Raw genomic sequence first — 22,948 nt, forward strand, 5'->3', positions numbered from 1 at the left:
AGAGTGTCGCTCCCGACTGGGGTGAGATGTGTCACGCGTTTTCGCCGGACGTCGTCGTGCGAGAACAGTCGCGTTTGTTGTGAGCACTCGGCCCCAGTGCCGACCCGTTCATGTCCTGTATGATAACCTGTATATAATGTATAAAGTCCCTTTTGTTATTCTCATCGACGCCAGGCTCGGAGTCTTCGCTACCAACGCTCTGTCACGAAACGGGTGACGAGCGCTACGGGACCACAAAGCCGTAATCGTGGTGCAGCGGTGCAAGTTCGTAACACTGGCGGCACCGGTTGGATGTCGTAACAACGCACAAATTGTGCAACCCTGCCGCGGCCGGAATGCGCGGAGGCGAGCGCCATCTGTTAGTCTTGCGAGAAACTCAGCAGCGCGTGCGAGCATGATGATGATGGTGAATCTTTATTGGCATCCCCTTTGAAATGGGGCGGGGACAAATCGGCACCCAGCCTGACTGAGTTAATCAGGCATGCTATCGAAGCGTCCCCTTCTAGCATTCTTGTATATATCTATTTAATCTTCTCTATCTGCCTTGTACCACTGCCTGTACCTGTAATGTATCCGGCCGTATCGGTCTATTCCCTGCCTTTCCCCCCAATACTCTAAACGTCTCTTGCTTATCTCGACCGCTGACCAGCTGATACTTCAGTCTACTTTAAATCCAAGCGCTTCCGGAAGTTGTAAGCTACGTACTAGTTTCGCTGGGTGAATCTCTTCGCATTCCATTAGGACGTGCTGAGTCGTCTACGTATTTTTGCTGCGGCATACCCATGCCTCATCTAATTCCGAATATTTGCTCCGGTAGGTGTTTTTTTCCTTAGGCAACCAGCTCGAGCCGGAAATAACGAGGCACTTCGGGTAACCGTACAGATTCCTGCTTCTGATTTCTTTTTTTCTCATTCTTGCAAATATCCCCGGTCTTTTTCGTTTCCGTTCTTTGCATCCAATTCGCTGTCTCTGTTTCTCTTACTTTCTTTCTGATTACTCCTAGTTGTCTATCTACACTCTCAATTGCCCTGTACGTGGTTGCCAACTTTCTTAACCTTTTCCTCCATACTGCGTCCACGCTTTTTAGGCACATATATTTGTTCATTTTAGTCGCCCATTTATTTTGATCCGTGTTCCTGACTCTTTCTCCAAAACTAATTTTGCTCTGTGCTACTCTGACTTCAAACGAGGTCCAAGCCATGTCCCCTTGCACTGCCTCATTTGTGGTTTTGCCGTGGGCTCTCAAAGCCAACCGGCACACCATTCTTTGGTTAACTTCAAATCCCGACAATACATCCGATTTTAGGCACAGAATGGTATTTGCGAACTTCAGCACTGGACCAATGACTCCTTTCCAGAATCCACGCAACACCTTATGTTTATTGTGGCCCCAAAGTGCCCTATGTTTCATTATTTCTCCATTCCGCATCCCTTTTACTATCAGATTATCTTGGCGGCTACTTGATTAAGTCTTTCTTGCGTTTATGTATACGCCGCGGTGTTTAGAATGCTTGACTATGGGTATGACTTTCTGTTGAATCGAAACAACCTAGATCCTCGTCTCTTCATTTAAGGATCATGATTACCGATTTCTCCGCGATAAATTTAAGGCCTAAATTTGTTGCTGCGTTGTCACACATGTTGGCCAATGTTTGTGGTCTATTGCTCTGCACACTAGTCGCACTGTGCCGTCCACAAACATCAATGCGGGAACCTTCTGTTGCACCATTTGCCTATTACGCATTTATGATAAATCAAATCTTAATTGGCCGGTCTCCAGTTGTCTTTCTACGGCCTTAACATAAAGCGCGAATAACAATGGAGACAGAGGGCATCCTGCTTTAGTCCTTGGTAAATTTCTACCATTTCATTACAATTTAGACCTTCCTATACTATTCTTACTCGAATATATATATATATATTGCTACAAGCACGGGGAAAAGGGGGTTTATTTAGGCGTGCGAGAACAGGAACGGCAGGCTACGAACAACAGGAATGGCCACTGCACAGTCGTCGTTCTTCTCTTCTTCTCTCTTCTTTATCCCCGCGTTCCTTTGACGCGATTGGACGTAACATACCTCCCCTCGCAGACAAAGCCCCCTGGGAGGGTCAATTAGCTTGTCGTGGCGTGCATGATTTCAACCGTGCGACATGTGCGACTTGTGTCCTAGCAGAACGTCTACCAGTGTTCGTGAGGCGCGCGAGAGTATAGTTCACTTCGCTGACTTTGTCGATGACAACATACGGTCCATCGTAGTTTGCCAGCAGCTTTTGACACAAACCGCGCTTCCTTGTGGGAGTCCAAAGCCAAACGAGATCACCAGGGTGATATGTAACAGGCCGATGTCGTGCGTCGTAGCGGGCTTTGGAGTTTTCTTGTGATGCCAAAGTCCGAAGACACGCAAGTCGCCGAGCCTCTTCAGCGAGGCACAGCGTATCGGCGACCGTAGGATTGTCGCGGTGGTAAAAAGGGAGGACAGTGTCGAGCGTATACCGGGGCGGCCGAGCATATAGAAGGAAGAAGGGGCTGTAGCCAGTTGTCTCATGCTTGGCTGTGTTGTAGGTGTAAGTAATAAATGGTAGAACTTCATCCCAATTCTTGTGATCGGACGCAACATACATGGAAAGCATATTGGTGATTGTTCGATTAGTGCGCTCAGTGAGGCCGTTCGTTTGCGGGTGATACGGTGTCGAGTGCCGGAGGTGCGAGTTACATAAACGCACAAGTTCTTCCACGATATCCGCCGTGAATTGACGTCCCCGGTCACTTATGATAACACCAGGCGGTCCATGTCGTAGAACAATAGCGTAAAGTAAGAAAAGCGACACTTCGGTGGCAGTTGCTGATGGTATAGCCGCCGTCTCGCAATAGCGTGTGAAATAGTCGGCGCAGACAATTATCCAGCGGTTCCCCTTAGATGACCTTGGAAAAGGGCCTAACAGATCAATTCCAACTTGCTGAAAGGGTGAGCTGGAAGGCGGCACAGGTTGAAGGAGACCAGATGGGGCAGTGGTTGGGCGTTTCCGACGTTGGCACTGTATGCAGCTGGCGACATAAAACTCAACCGAATGTCGCATCCGGGGCCAGTAAAAGCGTTCTTGAATGCGATAAAGTGTGCGCACAGTGCCTAAGTGACCATAGGTAGGGTCATCGTGCATAGCCTGAAGGATTGCTGGCCGGAGACGCTCCGGCACCACTAGAAGGAAGCGTGCACCCATGCTTGAGTAGTTCCTTTTGTACAGGAGCCCGTCTCGTACACAGTAGCTGCTTGTTGCACTTGAATGGGCAGAAGTAAAGAGTGGCTCCAATTTAGTGTCTGTCCGTTGTTCTGCTTTGAACGCATCGATATCCGGAAAAGCGGGTGTCACAGAAGCGACGACATGATCAAAATCGTCGGCGTCGCAGTCCGTCGTGGCAAGCGGCATACGGGAAAGGCAGTCTGCGTCAGCGTGTTTTCGGCCACTCTTGTAGGAAACAGTGAAGTTATATTCCTGCAACCTCAAAGCCCAGCGCGCAAGGCGACCACAAGGGTCGCGAAGGTTCACGAGCCAGCACAGGGAATGGTGGTCTGTGACGACTTGGAATGGGCGTCCGTACAAGTACGAGCGAAATCGCTGAACCGCAAAGATTACAGCGAGGCATTCTTGCTCTGTCACCGTTTAATTCCGTTCAGGTTTGCTTAATGAGCGGCTTGCATAAGCAATCACGTGCTGACGGTCGTCATAGCGTTGGACCAATACGGCACCCAGACCAACGCCACTAGCATCTGTGTGGATTTCTGTCGGTGCAGTAGGATTGAAGTGGCGAAGGATAGGTCGGGAGGTTAACAGGAGCTTCAGCTGACGAAATGCAGAATCGCACTCGGGTGTCCACTCAAACCGTGCGTCTTTATGTAGCAGATTTGTCAGAGGATAAGAGACGTCAGCAAAACCAGGAATAAATCGGCGAAAGTAAGAGCAAAGACCCAGAAAACTACGAAGTTGCTTCACTGACTGCGGTGCACTGAATGCCTCGACAGCTGCCGTCTTGAGGGGATCAGGGCGGATACCGTCTTTATTAACAAGGTGACCCAGCACAACGGTTTGACGGTCGCCAAAGTTACATTTCTTGGAGTTCAGAACCAGGCCAGCGTTTTTGATGCAGTCGAGGACAATATCCAGGCGCGTATTGTGCTCATTGAATGTGCGCCCGAATATAACAACGTCGTCAAGATAGCACATACAGATGTTCCACTTTAACCCACGCAGAATGGTGTCCATGAACCTTTCAAAGGTTGCTGGAGCATTGCACAACCCAAATGGCATCACATTGAATTCGAATAATCCATCCGGGGTTATGAAGGCTGTTTTCTCCTTGTCTGCCGGGTGTATAGGGATTTGCCAATATCCTGAGCGCAGGTCCACTGAAGAAAAATAAGAGGCCGAATGCAGGCAATCAATTGCATCATCAATCCGGGGCAGGGGGTAGACATCCTTCTTAGTCACGGCGTTTAATCTTCGATAATCTACGCAAAATCTCCAGTTACCGTCTTTCTTTCTGACAAGTATGACCGGAGCTGCCCAAGGACTCGAGGACTCTTGTATTATTCCATTTTTCATCATGTCACTCACTTGTTCCTCGATTATCTTCCGCTCGTTAGGCGACACGCGATAAGGCTTTTGCCTGATCGGGCGCGCAGATCCCGTATCTATAGTATGGCGTGTTCGTGACTCGGGAATCGAGAATGCTTTGTCCGGCTGCGCAAAGTCAAACACTGACAGATGCTTAGAAAGCGTATCCACCAAGGTATGGCGCTCACTTGTGCTGAGTGACTTGTTTACCATAGACAGAAGCGTTTTGTCTGAGACGCGGCGAAGGTCAGCAGGTTCACACGGCGGATCTGTTAGTACGGCTACGGACGAGGACGAGTATTCTGTAAAGTAGGCGAGTTTCAAGCCGTCTGGAAGCAGGACGGGTTCTGCCGAGCAGTTGGCCGTCCACAAGCCAGCACGCCCCTTGCCGATGGATACCACACAATGAGGGACAAAAATGTTCTTCTTCATACAATTTAGATGCATTGGCTCTACGGAGGCATCGAAACTGTCTGGAACTTCACCGCGACATACAACCGGCACGCACACCGAGGTGGACGCAGGCATAACAGTATCTGCAGACACACAAAGTTCACCTTGACTGCAAGTCTCCTCTAAGAGCCCGGACGAAACATCGCCATCGACGCAAACTTCCCCCGTGCGACAATCAACGGTCGCACCACACTGCCGCAAAAAGTCGATGCCCAAAATCACTTCGTGCGTCGATCGGGGAATAACTACAAACTCTGTCGCGAAAACTCCACCAGCCAGGGACACTTCAGCAGTGCACACACAAACAGGGCGCAACGACTCGCCGCTCACTCCACAAAACGTTGCAGCCTGGTCCCACGGAAATACAACTTTGCGCCCCAACCGACCTTTAAAACCGAGGCTCATTACGGATACAGTTGCCCCGGTATCCACTAAAGCCATTGTAGGAACACGATCAACAAGTACATGCACTTTGTTCTTAATCATAGCAATTGCAGGGGGCATTTCTGTCGATAGCACGTGTCGAGCGACCTCACCCCCATCGGCCGCGCTAGCTAGTTTTCCGGTTGTGAGGCTGAGCGGCGCACTGGCGATGGAGATTGACGTAAACGCGGTGCACGAGAAGTTGGCGGTGGCGTCAAACTCCTGTCAGATGCCGGCGAGCGGCTCCGGAAGCTTCTCTGCCAGTAATCGTTGCCAGGAGGGACGCCAGATGACCAAGAGGTAGTGTATGGCCGTTGAGTTGTCCTCGTAGGAGGCGTGGTCCTTGTTGAAGACCCCGATCGACGATTCCACGTTGTTGGGCGACGATTGCAAAACCTCGCTATGTGGCCCGCGACACCGCATTGAAAACACACCGGCAGATGCCTCGAATTGCGATGTTCTTCCATGTAGTCGCGCATGTTGCTGTCGACTGCATAGACAGCAGGTGGGTGACATTCATCATGGCTAGGCATCGGCCGCTGGGAGGCGTGCGTGTGGCGTGGGCGTTGGTCGTAGTCATGACCTTGATAGCTCATGGTCCCTCTCGTTTGTGGGGTAGACCTATACTCGGTGGTCGCTGAGTTCACCGTGGGTTGCCATGTCGTCGAAACGGCCGTGTTTCTCATCTCGTGTGGTGAGTACGCGCCAGTGATGCCGGGTGTGCAACGGTACATCTCTTCCTGATGGAGCAACTCTTCGCGAACAATCTGCCGTATAGTGGATGGAAGGTCAACACACGCGCTCGGGTCTACACTTGCCACCGTCGTGACATTAGTCAGGCGACCAAACTTCGGTATTATCCGTCGCATCTTCAGCGTCTCAAAGGTCCGGCAGTGGCGAATGACGTCAGACACGGAATCCAAGCTTTCCTTGCCGATCAAAAAATTGTAGACGTCTTCGGCTATTCCTTTCAACAAATGTCCAACTTTGTCATCTTCAGACATTTGAGAGTTGACTATTTTACACAGTTTCAGCACTTCTTCGATATAAGTCGTACAGGTCTCGCCGGGAATCTGAGCTCGTTGCGAAAGCGTCTGTTCAGCGCGTTTCTTTTTTGCGCTAGAATCTCCAAAACATGCTCTGAGCTCCTCGACGAAAAGCTCCCACGAAGTGAGCGTGTCTTCGTGATTCTCGTACCAGACGAGCGCAGTGTCGGTAAGGTAAAATACAACATTGGACAGCTGTGCGGTCGAGTTCCAACCGTTAGACCGGCTCACCCTTCGGTAGTTCGTGAGCCACTCGTCGACATCTTCTCCGGCTTTTCCTCCGAAAGTGAGTGGCACGCGGTAGTATTGCCACGGAACACCAGGTGCTGGCCTAGAAGCCGCGTCAGATCCTTCGGGAGTCTGGCAGGCGTACTCAGGCATGTCAGGTGAGGGTGGCGGAAGTCCGGCAAGTCGACGGCTTTGGCGAAGTTGTAGCAGCGTAGGCTCCGTGGTTACGAGGTGTACCCCGCACCGTCCACCAATTTGTTACAAGCACGGGGAAAAGGGGGTTTATTTAGGCGTGCGAGAGCAGGAACGGCAGGCTACGAACAACAGGAATGGCCACTGCACAGTCGTCGTTCTTCTCTTCTTCTCTCTTCTTGATCCCCGCGTTCCTTTGACGCGATTGGACGTAACAATATATATATATATATATATATATATATATATATATATATATATATATATATATATATATATATATATATATATATATATATATATATATATATATATATATATATATATATGAACAGCTCCACGAAATCGTCGTCCCCAAGGAATTCGAATGAAGATTTTCGCGAAGGAAGTTCGGCAATGATCATTACAGCTGGATGGAGTACTCTCGTTCCCAGACAGCTACAGCTGCGAAGAAAACCCCGCTAATAAACTAGTCGTAACTGGCTCACTTACAAATTTTATCATTATTATTTTTTTGCCTTTGTTTATAAGCGACGTAATGGGAGTTGTTTATTTGTTTCTAAGGACATTGCGCCCGTACCCGCTACACTAATGCTTCGCCATGCCGCATGGGGAAATGTTCCGCCATTTCGTTTGTATATCCGCTTCGTCACTCATCTGGAAGCAGTTGAGCTCACCGCGAACGCAAGCACACGCAGGATAACGCAGCACAGAATCGCAACTCGAAGAGCACCTGTCGAACAACGTGACCCACGCTGCCCACGCACGAAAGTAGGAGCACAGTGTGGCCAGCATCGCTCATAACTTCGATACACCTGGAAAACAAGTCTTGTGGTAACATACAGCAAAGTTTCTCGTTGTGATTTGATTATATTACATACTGTGTTTAAAAAAAACTGCCTTTAACGGCTACTGTATATATGTGAGAAGTTGCACGCGAAAGCAAGCGCAGAACTGCCGCTTCCGTTCTACGCGGATCCCGTCGAAAGCTCGCATTGTGCCACGCAGCACGGCGGCAACTCCATTGCCATAAATCTCCACTAGGAAGTTTCATGTTAACGGAGTTTGCAGGTTCTAATTCGGGTTCCATTTCTACAGTTCAACTTTGATAGCTTTCATTGCAATTCTATATAGCACCAACGTTACTGTAACTGGCCTGTACGAGCTCGTAGTATCCCTATCACCTTTGTATCTGTAGTTTAGGTTCATCTTGCTTTCGGACCATCCAATTGAATTTTTGTTTTTAATCACTTGTTCAATGGCATTAGTCAGCATTGCCTGTCTTTGTACCGAGGCTTTTGATTAGCTGTATTGGGATTCCATCGAGTCCTGCGGCGGTGTTATTGGGGCGATTTTCTTCTGCTTTTTCCAGTAAAAGTGTTATACTATAAATTTTGATCTCTCAGGCTTTTCTGCTGATGTTGTATCAGTCTGGGTCAGAACTACGCTTTCTTTTGTGTCGAAGTTAGCCCTAACAGTGCCTGCTATATACTGCAGCGCGTCGTCTCCTTCGAAGACGTTACCAACTTCATCCCATATAGCCAGCTAAAAATTTTTAGTTGGAGCTCCGAGTGCTCTTACATGGTACCAGAATCTTTTTGGTGCACCTTTTGGTGTCATGCAACCAACGTTCAATTGTGTATTTAATTTCTTTTGCATGAGTTCGCTCGCCATCCTTTTCTTCTCGCTGTATTCCTTCCATCTCCGGAGCACCTCTCCGTGTAATCCCAACTTTTTGGCTTCTCGATCATCCCTAGACGCCTACTTACGCTCTTCTATAACTCGCTTTATTTCATTGTTCCAGCGCTTACGTGCTTTCTTCTTTCCGATCCAAGAGTGTTTTTTTCGTTGTCTGTCACATCTTCTTCTGTACAACGTCTACCAGTTCCTTATATTCCCAGAATGTTGTAGGAAACGTCTCCATTATCTTCGCAATGCTCTTTTGCGTAGTATGGATGGATGAATGTTATGGATGGATGTTATGAGCGTCCCCTTTGGAACGGGGCGGTGGGTTGCACCACCAAGCTCTTGCTATTATACTGCCTAATCTCCTACCTAGCTTAAACAAAAAAAAAACACTATGAGCTCCCACAACCAAATTTTCTGACCCCCTATTGCGAACTTTGCTTTTGTACGTCTCCGTTTGTTATCGTTTCCTTACTTTTCTTCCACTAATCCTCCAGTCACCTCTTACTAATCTCTATTGCGGGCATGTTTACTTTTCCCCTGCTCTCGCTGAACCCGAGGGCTTCAAGTAGGCCAGCGGTGCCTAAATCGACCGCTGGGCAGACGTCTTCACATTCTAATAAAACATGCTCCATCGTTTCCCTAGCTTTACCGTAACAAGCACATGCTTCTTCTTCCTTCTTATATCTCGCTTTATCGGTGCGTGTTCTAAGGCATCCCGATCTCGCTTCGAAAAGTAATGAGCTTCCCTTCGACTTATCATAAATTGTTTCTTTCCTGACTTTGTTTTTTTCTTCTTAATTAGTTACTCATGGCAGGTTTCTTTTCTATTGCCGCCACCCATGAGATTATTTCAGCCTCTCTGACTTCCCGCTTGACCTTCTTTGTTGCTGTGTTGCCCACTCTAGAGGCCGCATATTTGCTGGTAAGCTTCCTAGTTCTTTTCCTCCGCTGTGAATCCATGTTTTTCCTGTACAGATACCTGAACATTCTCCCAGCAAATTTATTTGCTTCTATATTCTTCAGTCGTTCTTTATAATCAATTTTACTGTGAGCTTCCCTCACTTCAAAACTAGTCCAGCCCATATCACCCTGCACAGCTTCATTTGTAGTCTTCCCGTGAGCGCCCAATGCGAGGCGTCCTACTGACATTTGGTTCCCATCGAGTCCTGATTGTACCGCTGATTTAAAGGAAACAACCGCATTTCCAAAATTAAGTCCTGGAACCATTACACCTTTCCACATACCCCGGAGCACCTCGTACCTATTGTATCCCCATAGCGCTCTCTGTTTCATTATGGCTGCATTTCTCTTCCCCTTTGCTTTCATTGTTTTTTCCTGTGTTTCCATATATCTATTGCCTTCATTTATCCATATACCAAGGTATTTATATTCTATTACGCTAGGTATTTCCCGGCCCTGTATTGCCACTGTCTGTTCACTGTTTTCATTGTATGCCATAAGACCTGATTTTTAACACTAAATTTCAAACCTAAATTCTTGCCTTCCTGTCCACAGATATTAGCCAGACGTTGCAAATTACTTTGCTTGTTAACTAGCAACACAATACCGTCCGCATAAAATAAACCTGGAACCTGCTGCTCTACTACTGTACCCGCCTGTTTGTATGAGAGATTAAACCCGATATTACTTCCTTCTAGCGCCCTCTCCCTCTTCAGCATGTACATCATAAACAACAGTGGGGATAAAGGGCACCCCTTCCTCAGTCCCTTGTTGACATCGACTTTCTCCTTGCTCCTCATCCCTTCCCATTGAACGAAAACTGCATTTTCTAGGTAAATCTCTCTCAAAAGCTGTAGACAATCGTCAGCTAAACTTTCCTCTTCCAGAATATCCCACAATATGTTGCAGTCTACATTGTCATACGCTCCTGTAATGTCTAAAGAGGCCACATATAACGGTCTGCTTTCTGCTCTTGATATTTAAATACACTGAGTAAGAACAAATAAGTTATCCAAACGCCTACCTATTCTGAAGCCATTCTGAAGTTCTCCCAAAATGCCATTATTCTCTGCCCATGCTTGCAGTTTTAATTTGATTGCCTGCATTTCTAGTCTGTATATTACCGATGTAATGATCAATGGTCAATACGAGTCAATTCTGTCTTTCTCCCCTTACCTTTATAAATTAAATTTATTCTACTTTGTTGCCAATCGTATGGTATTCGTCTATTTTTTCCACTGTTTTCACCAGAGTTTCTCTACTTCCTGGTTGTAGTTCATTAATCAGCCTAACGGGAACCTCGTCTAGCCCTGTCGCTGTGCGCTTAGGAATTTTTTCTTCGGCTTTCTTCCAGATGAAATTTGTCAGCACCAGCTCCTTTTCCACTTCGGCCTCTTTCATGCTCTTTTTGTCTTCAAATACAACCTCGTCATTGCCTTGGAAACATTCGGCTGTTATTTTTCGGGTGTAATTTAATGCCGCTTCCCATTACAGTTTGTTTTCATCTTCGTCTAGGATATGTTGTATTCTTGTTGACTTCCTGCCTAATAATTTCGTGTGGTTCCAAAATATTTTAGGTGCGGCCTTCTTTCCCTCACTTATTTCTGACAATCAATACCAGGAGGCAAGCGCCATCTGGTGGTGTTGCAAGAAAGCCAGCGGCGCACGCGGTAAGGCCATCACAGCAGCAGCACCCGGAAAGTCGGGACAACAGGCAAAAAAGCTTCGCTTCAAAAGAAGTCTACACCCGGCGATAACTTTCTGCGGAAGCGCTGCCAAAGCTACGGAGCCGAAGCGCACATTTCTTTTTTCTTTTTTTCTTACAGCGCATCTGCATATAGTCCACAAATGCAAGCAACTGGAAGCTACGCAGCGTAAAACAAATCGTACCAATTAACGTTTTAAATTTCTTCTTGTTCAAAATTTATTTTGTAACAAATAAAAAGCTTGCTCAGGAAAAGGATTTCGTGACTTGCTGTTCCTAGTTTTTGCTTTGTGGTGTCCATTTCTGGTTTCCCTGGTCCTGTAAACCGCAAGCAAAAAACATCGCTATTCCTTGGCGTTGTAACGCAAGAGAAGCTTCGCAGGGGCGAGTGCGTGTGCGTAGCTTTGGCTGTGCTGCCATACAAAGTTGTCGTCGGAAAAAGCACTGCGCCTCGATCGCCTCTCAGGAGGCCATCTACTAGCCCCTCGCGCTTGGGCCCTGCACAAACCGGGACAGCACGGCGACGACGACGGCGCAAATGCACTTCGTGCGTCGCAGTAGAAAGTCACGCATGTTATTGAGTTATATGGAAAGCGTTGTTATAGGGTTGGCAAGGATTTATTGCTCAATATTAGGAGACGATGTCTTTGATCTAAAAGAAATGTATTATTACCGCGCATGCATAATGTACACAACTCGAAAACTCTGCAGTTTACAGATGCGTATTTTTTGAATTATCTAGAACTCCGACGGACTAGTTCTGCGGAAGCCCGCAAGGTGGAGAGAAGTAATTAAAGGGAAAGTAAAAAAAAATTAAATTATGGGGTTTTACGTGCCAAAACCACTTTCTGATTATGAGGCACGCCGTAGTGGAGGACTCCGGAAATTATGACCTCCTGGGGTTCTTTAACGTGCACCTAAATCTAAGTACACGGGTGTTTTCGCCTCCATCGAAATGAGGCCGCCGTGGCCGGGATTCGATCCCGCGAACTCATGCTCAGCAGCCCAACACCATAGCCACTGCGCAACCACGGCGGGTAAAGGGAAAGTGAGACATCCACCCAAACCTAGCGAATTGCTACAAAGGAAACCCATACGGGCTCCTCGAAAGAAAACCCTCGCAGTTGAAGAAAAATTCGTCCTGGTCCGCGACTCGAACCCGGGACCCTGCCATCTGCTAGCCGCCTAGTTAGCTCAGATGGTAGAGCGGCTCGCCCGGAAAGGCAGTGGCAATGCCTATTACATTCTATGCATATTACATTGCTTTTCGCATTTCTTGCATGGTCAGAGCGGCGTTTCGGCCCCGTTATCAAGAGGATTTTGTTATCAATAGGATCAGTTGGCCGTGAGAAACGGATAATAAGTGTGACGTAGAAATAAGGGGAAGGAATTGCTGCGAAGCCTTGAAACCTACTGTTGGTGCTCCTTCCGTACCATTATCGAGGTGATGCGATCTCTCACCGGGTTTGCGACGGGCAATGCATTCGCTTTCAATAAGCTGATTCAAAGGCGCTGCTTTATGATGCGGGTGTGAGCGCACTCACGTGGTATTTTTCATACTTCGTGAGGTTTCTTTGCCAGTTGGAAAAAATTGTACCCAATTAGTACGTCACTGAAAGCACCGTATTTGGATGTCATTTTGGAGTGTCTATAAATGCCTCATTGACACTTCGAAAATTAGGGCAGTACTTCTCTAGTTAGGTAATTAATTGGAATTACTGAATTAAATCTCAATAACGAAAGAATTACTGGCGGCTACTCCACTGTACTGGAAACAATGTGCACTAAGTTTTGTTCGAGTAACGCCACTACTCTTTTTTTTTAAGTCTTGGTGTATGACAATTGGGGAGCACTGTATAATTCGATCAGTAACCGAAATTAGGCCAAACCATATTCACTCGAAATCAGAATCAACAGCAGTAATGCGCAGCAGCGCTTATACTCGGACTCACAAGAGAGAGAGAGGGAGGGAGAGGCTGCAGTTTCGCCAGAAAGGCGAAGCAGTATTAGTGATAGCCAAATATGCGACAACTGCACGAAGGAAGATTATACCGCCGAGAGGACCCATGCTGTGAAATTGAACGTTGAAATTGTCCTGCTATGAGGTCTCGTATATACTCATATACTCATGTAACGCCCGCACTTCAGCACTCAATTCTTCGAGGTCACACAAAGCTTGTTCAAGTGCAAGAAATATATGTATATATATATATATATATATATATATATATATATATATATATATATATATATATATATATATATATATATATATATATGTTATGATATTATGGGGTTCGGATAGCTGGTCGGGCCCCAGCCTCTTCCCCGGAGAAATGAAAACTCTCCGCCTATGATGAGCTTAGAAGCGCAACACCGTGGCGACTGGGATACGGCGGCGGATTTCGACTTGAATAACACCCAGCTGGGGCCATCAGACCGATTCACCAAGCCTGGAAATCGAGGCCTTCAGCGCAGCAGCTGCCTCATCCTCGGCAACATAAAAACAATAATTTATGTAAACTGACTTTTTTAAAAAATAGTGTAAAAAAGCCTTACACTTCAAGGTAATTTCGATATTCGTGCTGGCGACATGTCCGGAAAGTTTAACGTTGTCCGGACGCTGCTTGGTCGCAATCTTGCTGAACGAGAGAAAAAGGAAATAGGACTATATTTTGTAGAGATTCTCGCAACCTATTGCCGACTGATCACAAAGCAACTTCACCATGATGAAATATATAACACGCATGAGAAACAAATACAGACCAGATGCCCACCAAGATTGTCTGAATAAATTATTTTCGAATAATAAAAAATTGGACCACCGAGGACAAAAAAAATTAAGTTATTGTAATGCTTCGGTCTAACGGGCTGATAGCTTAAGGTTCCACAAAGCTATGTATCTGGACTCAATAAGACGAGTCGCCCTATATCTGAGGAGTCCGAGAGCGCAGAATTTTGTGCATGTATTTTGAATTCAACCACATGCTATACTGTGCATAGGATGATCCTGGCCTTAACACACAAGAATGAAATTCCCTTTCAATTCTGCGGTTTCACGTGCCAAAACCGCTATGTGATTATGAGGCACGTTGTAGTGGGGGACTCCAGGTTAATTTTGACCAGACGAGATTTTTAAACATGCATGCACCCAAATTTAAGCAACATTACAAATGCATTGTTTTTCATTCTTTTCAAGAGTGCACGTTCTTAATTAAACTATAATGATATTCTACTAGCTGTGTAAATAGCTTTCGTTTGTGACGCTTGTAAACACCTGTTATCAGTTTACCTGTCCCACGTTGTCATGTATGTATGCTCTCCTGGGCCCCGTCAATCTGTTTCCTCGCAGCTTTTAGGCCATGAGTCCTGCCATGATATTTTCTGGTGAATAAAAAAATTGAAATCCAACCACACGAGCATTTTTGCATTTCGCCACCATCGAAATGCCGCCGCCGCAGCAGCGATCGATGGCGTCAGCATTTCTGCACTGGAAGCAGAATCCGGTTAACACACCTATCTAATCGCCGGCGCACCGCTAATCTTGAGCGCTATCGCAAGTTCTGTCTCAGCAATTTTCACCATGTGCCACAGGTTGTTCCCAAAGCACGCATCTCTCACCGCACCAATCACCTGCAGCAAGTCGCACGCCCGCGTGTCCCCGCACTACTGATTTTTTTACCGCCTCGTTCACTCTCCAAACTGCTTAAGAATGGATAGGTTTCCTGCTCACATTGTTGCCGTCGCTTGCCTGTCCTCGTTCCAATAGCGCGTGATTGATCACTTTGCATATAGCTAATGACGTGTACGTCATGTCGAACATATGCAGAATCCGCACCTTATGTAACACACCCTACGGGGGTCTTTAAGGACAATAAACTGAGCTCTACCTGTGACCTCGAGCCTAGCAGCAGCGTAACGCTATAGCCGCTGGGCTACTGTGGCAGGTAGAAAGGAAGTTGTGTGCATCACAGAGAAGATGAAGTTACAGAGTCTTTATCAAGACAACACTTTATCTCTCTAACATTTCATAACATATAATTATATCTCAAGTACTATTTCATGTACGTCTTTTCTCTTTTTTACAGTGAAGATCTCGAGGGCACTTCGCCAACGGTCGATGATGAGGATGACTAATTAGCATCCCCTTCAAAACAGGGTGGGGTCAAATCGTCACCTAGCCTGATTGAGTTACTAAGGTATGCTATCAATGCTTTTCCTTCTAGCATTGCTGTACACATCTATTTAATCTTCTCTATCTGCGTTGTACCGCTGCCTATTCCTGTAATGGATCCAGTCGTATCATTCTCTTCCCTGCTTTTTTCCCACCCATACTCTAAAGAACTCCTACTTATTTCGACTGCTGATCGATTGATACTTCCGTCTACATTAAATCCAAGCACATCTAGAAGTTGTGCGTTACGTATTGGTGTTGCTGGGCGAATCCCTTCGCATTCCATTCGGAATGTGCTGAGTGGTCAACGGACTTTTGCTGCGGCCTACACATACCTCATCTAATTCCAAATATTTGCTCGGGTATGTTATTTTTTTCCTTAGGCAACCAGCTCGAGCCTCAAATAACAAGGCACTCCTCTTCATGTTATAGTACAGATTGTTTCTTCTAGCTCCTTTTATTTCGTTCTCGTATATCTCCCAGGTCTTTTTGGCTTCCATATTGGTTGTCTATATACACTTTGAAATACCCTTTGCTTGGTTGCCAACTTTCTTGACCTCTTCCTCCGTCCTGTGTCCAAGCTTTTTAGATGCAGATACTTGTGCACTTCAGTAGCCCATTTATTTTGATCCGTGTCCCTGAGTCTTTCTCCAAAACTAACTTTGCCCTGCGTTTCTATAACTTCAAAAGAGGCCCGAGCCATGTCCCTTTGCACGGCCTCATTTGTGGTTTTGCCGTGGGCGCCCAAAGCCAACCGACCCACCAATCTTTGATTAACTTCCAATCCCGACAATATATCCGAAGTTAGGCACATAATGACATTTGCGAACGTAACCGTTGGCACCATGACTCGTTTCCAGAATCCACCCACCACCTCATATTTATTGTGCCCCCAAAGTGCCCTATGCTACATTAATGCTGCATTCCGCTTCCCTTTTATTTTCGAATCATCTTGGTGGGTACTTCATTAAATCTTTCGTGCGTTTATGTATACGACGAGGTATTAATATTGCTTGACCATGGATATGACTTGCTGTTGATACGAAACAACGTAGTTGCTCGTCTCTTTATTAAAGATCATAATTCCCAATTATGATCTTTATGACTATAACTAATAATTATGAATCAAATAACCCTATTCAAATAATTAAATTATAAATTATGATTATAATTCCCAAATATTAGGAGTGGTTGGCGCCTTTATGGCGGCACCGGCTACTCCTCGTCACTTAACAAAGGAAACAAATATGTGAAAAAAGGGAGAATAATGTCACAAAATATGGCACTCAGTAGAACACTGGATGAATAAAAATTATGCAGTCTCACAGTACATGAATCGTAAAGTTTCGGTCATGAGTTCAGTACGCATTCGCATATTAAAGACATATATTTTGAATAGCCAAAACCCACAACACATGTAATTACACTGCAAGCACAGAACACAATGACACATTGCGTAAAAATTACAATCACCACATAAATCAATTTTTTAACGCAGAGCAACATTTATATAACTCATTTAGCTTATTAGGATTAAGTGAAACTTAATATTTCCCCAAAATGATGGTGTCCTCGAAAGCCTTCATCAAAGCAAGAAGTGCTTTTTTACATCTTTCTAGAGTGAATGGTCTTCTGTCTAAAAGCAACAAATTCGCTTGCAATATCCTTCGTTGTGGATCGTATTTGGTGCCCTCGAGGAGGAGACGATACATATCTCCGTCTGGATGGCCACAACAACACTGCGGACTAGAGGCACGTTTTGCCCTAGCTTTCTTTGTGAGGCCTCAAAGATTTGTGGTGACAGTGTGGTGCCGCTCCTGTTGCTGGCTGCTGAAAATCATAAAAAAAATAATAATAAAGCGGCAGACTCGTGCGACCCTTGCATAAGCACAACCAAATTTCCAGCGAAGCTGTTTCTTTCGAGCAGCTGAAGTTAAAATTTTATTTGCCCCGCAATTACTACCACATAGTTAAAATGTTGCCCGCACATAACTCGCCCGTTTGAAATTAGGCCCTCGTGTAACGCTTTCGAGCACTCGATAAGCAAGTTTTGTACAAAGGTATCAATTAATTCACGCTAATTTTATTCGCAAGAGCACTGCTCATAATATACCCGCCATTTTACAAGACTTTCATCTTGGTGGCAGTCACGGTTTTCTAAAATCGGCGTGCAGAATTCTGCGTGGCTGTTGAAATAAGTTATAACACTCCGAATCACTTGCATCCGTGATTTACTGCTACGGCAGGAACTAACGCACACACTTTGAACTTTGCCTACTCATTGCCCATGACCTGCTCATAATTTTAGACAAATATTAACAAGGTGCCTCGTTTAGATCACCGGGGATGCTTGCATATACTACGAACCTCGTATAACGCATAAAAATTTACAAGAAAAACGGCGGTTCAGTAATTATTTTCAACGCTGATTTGTGAGCTATGAACGCTAATTTTCGACGCACGTTTCACTTAACATGGCCTCCATTCACGCCAAATGTAAACTTAGTGTAACGTAGAGGTCTTTCAGGACATTGGGAAATATAGGTGATAACGGACGTATGCAACTTTCGAACCCTTGTTAAGAAACTGTTTGCAAAGACTGCATTCGATCCACACGCATTCAACTTCGCACGCAAATGTTTTGTAGCACATACCTTATTTTTGCTAAATTTTAAAACGGTAGCGTCTATAGTTTTGCCACAGCATTGGGCTCAATTCTGCACTGCTCGTAAGAAACGCTCATAACGCTCAGGAGCTCTTGCGTACGTAATTTATCGCTAGGGCCGCAATTAACACAACTTTATCTGCACATTACCCATAACGTGCCTCTAATTTTCACCAAATATAAACAAGGTGCTTTGCTTATTTCACTGAGGGCACAGGGGAAATCAACTACATACCTTTTGTAACGCATAAGAAGAGGGAAAGAACGAGGGTACAGTAATTATTTGCAACGCTTTTGATTAAGCCAGGAACGTAAGTGTTTTGCCCCCCCCCCCCCACATTACGCTTAACATTTCAAAACTTCTGTATTTTTTTTTTTGTAAATTCGAACTTGGCGTCCTGTATATTTGTTTCACGACTCTCGACAACATCGAAGATAAAGGCCGTATTAAATCCCGAAATGCTTGAATAACCAATGTTCTAGAGAGGCTGTAATTAAACTACACAAATGAAATATTTATTGTTCATCACTCAGAACTTGATTCCTGCTTCGGCGAACTATAAACACTTTGCCTCGTATAATTACACAAGAAGACAGAAAACCTACCACACGCCTGGCATAACGAATGAATTGTTGGCGCAAAACGATTATACAGTCATGATTTTCAAAGTACGCAATTGACCCAATCACTTCGAACTTTTGGCACGTGCCATTCATAGCCTATGATCTCCATTTTCTCTAAATATGAAATTGCTGCCACCGTTGGTCCTCGCAAGAGAGCGGAGAAACTTTGTAAGCGTTTTATATATAACACCTCTAAACACGCCGAAAACGATAGTTTATCAATATTCATTGAACCACTAATTAGTGCACAGATTGCAAGAATTGCCTACCTATCGCCCCTAATATTTCCCATTTTTTTGCTATCTTGCTATCCCAGGATAGCAACAGCGAGTTTTCTTTCTTTTCCTTCCATACTTTCCAACGGTTCAAGTAGTTGAGTAGAATTTATTTTGATGTTCTGACCTAGTAAAAGAGATAACATTGATATGCTTGTGTGTTTTCCTTTTCTGCCTATCTGAGAGAAAAGTGGAGCGGAGAATGCTGCTGGAGCTGCCGCGTCTTTATAACATTAAGGGCTTACCTTTGTTCTTTTTTTTTTCGACATTACGATGTCTCTGCGCCAGAAAGGGCTATATGCTGTAAACCGTTCTGTTAAGGTGAGACATGGCAGGAAAAGGCAATGTCGTCGCCCACAGCGTGCGGTGCCGTTTTAGCAAAAGTGGGCAGGTCTCGTATTGCCGAGTGCGGTCGTCTCACTTTTCAGTTAGCGGAGAGCTCTAGGCGGAAGTGACGCCGTAAGGTGGGTGACTTGAGTAAATGCCTGCTGGAAACGCTTCTGCAACTCAGCAAAGCTGTCCTGAACGTGGCATAGTGAAGTGGAGCCGGTGCTTACCAGTGTTGATTTGAGTTTGCGTGCAGTGCTCATTTTTGTGTGAGGGGCACACCGAGTGACTTAGACACGCAGCTTATCTCTCTTGTGCTTGCGCTCCGTGTAGAGAGAAATCAAGAGGCACTCGTATACTGCTGATACCAGTGTCCGCTGCCCCACAATGTAGCACAAACACGTACTGTCATTAGAGGGGCCTTGAAGCACTTTTATGACTAATCATAGAACGTACTCCCTATTTAAGGGATACTGAACAAAACTTTTGCCGCCGAGATTCTTGCCCAAATGTAAGCTTGGGTGCTGAAATTGGTTCACATAACCTTGTTTTCAGCCAGAAACTAGCCGAAAATAATGAATTTCATGCGTTTTTTCGGAAAATACCGTGTCCAGTGGCCATGCCGTGAACTATAGCGGAAGTGACGTTTATGTGACGTTGCCTGTGCCGGATACCGGCGTGCCAGCCATCGCCAGCGTCTCTCCACCCGCATGGACGGCGCCGGACGACGTCTCAACAGCGCAGCTGCTCTCGGCCGCATACTTGTTTTCGCGAGCGGAGCTTGTGCCCAAGTCTTCAACATCGCCGTTTGCGTTGTGTGCTGCTTTGTAATGTGATCGGTGAAGCCCCTGGAACAACGCAGGAGAAGTCCTCTACGCTGCTGCGCGCAAGGGTGCGTGAAAAGTATCGTCGGGCGAGACAAGCCGTGTCTTACCTTACGACAGAGCGGAAGCTTCGAAGGCAATGGATTCCATCATGGGTAGCTTGACTTTTTATGCTCTAAACACTTCGGGGACAGCGACTATCAGACTGTCAGACGAATGCCACCCTAGCCGCAACAGCATTATCAGCATGACATACCGTTCTCGACAGGAAAGTAGTGAGCGCAGCGTTTTCAAGAAGGGAAACGCAAGCAAAACAGATGACGATTATTGTTATGTGACAAATATACACCACAAAGGGCGTACATTTGTTTAAGAGTGTAAAGCCTGGCGCTGTCCCCTCCATTTTCTCCAGAAAGCGGAAAGAAGAAAGCAACGGAGCAAGTGGAGGTGCACTCGAGAAGTGAAGATGAAAGGAGTTATGCTTTTTAGTTCTTCCTTGCACAGCGGAGAAACGAAGACGAGTCTGGCGGGCGGTGAGCAAAGGCATCGTGCCAGGTTCGTACTGCTGCTCTCTTGCGCGGCGTTCGCGGCGTCATCGTGGTAGTAGCAGGGCCCCTCAATACTTTTCATCTGGTCATGAAACTTCCTCGTAACGTTACGGGAGAGCTTCACATAGCGTCCGCAGTGGACGCACCACAGCGCTGCCACAAGTAGAAGGTGAACTGGAGCAGATGCTGAACGGATGCCACAGGTCTTCTATGCGTACGCTCGTTATCGTGGAAGGGTCGACAGCCTGTATCGGCCTGTGAATACTGTCGACACAGCGTGCAAATTGCCGCGCTGTTTCTGTACAGCGTTCAGAAACTTGAGCGTGAACAATTTCGAAACGACTGCAATGCCTTGTTTAATTTTCAGCTTCAACTTCGTTCAAAAAAGCTGTTTAATTCATTATTTCAGTTGTACACTTGATGCACTCTATCATTAGGAAAGCGACTGCAGAGCAAGTTCACGTTGCACTTTTATGTAATTGCGCTACTCGTTCAGTCGCTTTCACTCGCACCTTGCTTGCATGGCTGCGCGCTCACGAAACATGGAGAGGCGGACGTCGGGAAAGCGCCAGCTGTCCACCTCTGTTTCTGCTGCTGCTACAAGCCAGCACACATGACGTCCAAAAATGCAGTCACCGTTAATAAAACATGTGAAATAAACGCTGCTTATGGGAACGGAAACGCCTTCCGAGTGGAATATCGATGCTTCCCTCAGTTTAAAAAAATATATTTGTTCAGTATTCATTTAAAGGACGCCGTCGCACGAATCTCCTGCGGCAAAAAAGAAAGAAAAAAACGATTGCGATGCAAATTAGTAGATAGCTGTACGAAGTAATGGCATTAGTTTTATCGGTCGTATAAACTTGTAAATAGGGGTTTGCGAATATTCGAAATTTCGAATACGCATCGAATATTTTCTTTATTCGAAGCGTATTCCATTCGAGAAATGCATATTCGTAAATTCCCGAATATTCGAGGATGGCCGAATAATGGTCGAAACGGCGAATATTCGGACAGACTGTGAATAATTTAGCAATTAACGAATTATATGCTTGCTCCACATTCTCCTAAGAACATGTTTATTCACTGAGAGCTTCACATGATCCGCTCATTATCTGTATGCTCTGCATCAAGATGGCAAGTTGGGCCAGTTGGTTGGGATTCATAGTAAGGTTCGTTACAGCGCAACACAAAACAAGGACAAAAGAAGGTACGAATCGACGACACAGCGTTACAGCACTGTGATCTTAAGTGCTGTAACGAACTTACTATGAATACGCACGCTCTGTCCCAGTCAATCTGCATCAGGCCCGTGAGACATGATCAGTTTCGATTTTTTTTTTTTTACCAAGGGCTCTTTCATAACAATATATGATGTACTTTCGGGCTTTGTAAGTATGCGCAATAAAATATGCGCATAGAAAATGTTACCTGGACCAATGTTGTCACAGTGCATAGAGAGCCTTTACTTTCTGAACATGTTGAGCAGTCAATTTTCCTTCGCGATAATCTTTAACAAGCGTTTACTTGACAGAGCATTATCTACAATTACCTGAGTGCATTACCTAGAATGAGTGCCTCTTTAACCTGAAGCAGCCTCGTAACATGCAATATTATTTTTAAAAGGGTAATAAAGCTATTGTTACCTCCGTTTTGCAATTTTTAATACTACACATATATTCGATATTCGATTCGATATTCGAAGACAGTTTTTCGCCTTATTCGTATTCTATTCGTATTCGAAAATTTCAATATTCGCACACCCCTACTTGTAAACATTCGCTTACTAACAAAGTTAACAGTGATAGAATGTGTAAGCGCGACTGAACGACGACGTATACAAAGAAGCAGACACAAAGAGAGACACGCTGTCTTTGTGTGTCTCCTTCTTTCTACGTCCTTGTTCAGTCACGCTTACACAGTCTATCATGAATTCAAACCGACTAGCCCGCCAACGTGTTTTAATTAAATTAACAGGCACTTCGTCACGCATGCACCATTAAACATGAACACATCTCGCTCGATGAGCGCGGAAACTCGGTGTCAGAATTATGGAGGGAGGAATCGCGGCAGCAGCAAGCGAATTGACCAATGTGCATCTCTGGCTTCAACGCGAACGAAACGTCGAAAGCACAGCGCATACGTAGCTACCGACAGTACGCGCACTCTGCAAACATCTTGAAAGCTTTGAAGATGAGGCCCGC

General features: G+C 45.6%; 1 protein-coding gene across 1 annotated transcript in view; it reads right to left on the reverse strand.

Moving 5' to 3' along the window:
• Positions 1 to 17,117: 17,117 nt before the first annotated feature.
• The window catches only part of LOC139059542 (uncharacterized), a 28,869-nt gene continuing 23,038 nt past the window's right edge, over positions 17,118 to 22,948 (reverse strand). The window contains exon 2 of the mRNA XM_070537965.1: positions 17,118 to 17,311. Coding sequence (XP_070394066.1) covers positions 17,118 to 17,311 — 194 coding nt within the window. The remainder of the gene's footprint in view (positions 17,312 to 22,948) is intronic.

This window comes from Dermacentor albipictus, chromosome 4 (genome assembly GCF_038994185.2).
Source record: "Dermacentor albipictus isolate Rhodes 1998 colony chromosome 4, USDA_Dalb.pri_finalv2, whole genome shotgun sequence".
NCBI lineage: Eukaryota > Metazoa > Arthropoda > Arachnida > Ixodida > Ixodidae > Dermacentor > Dermacentor albipictus.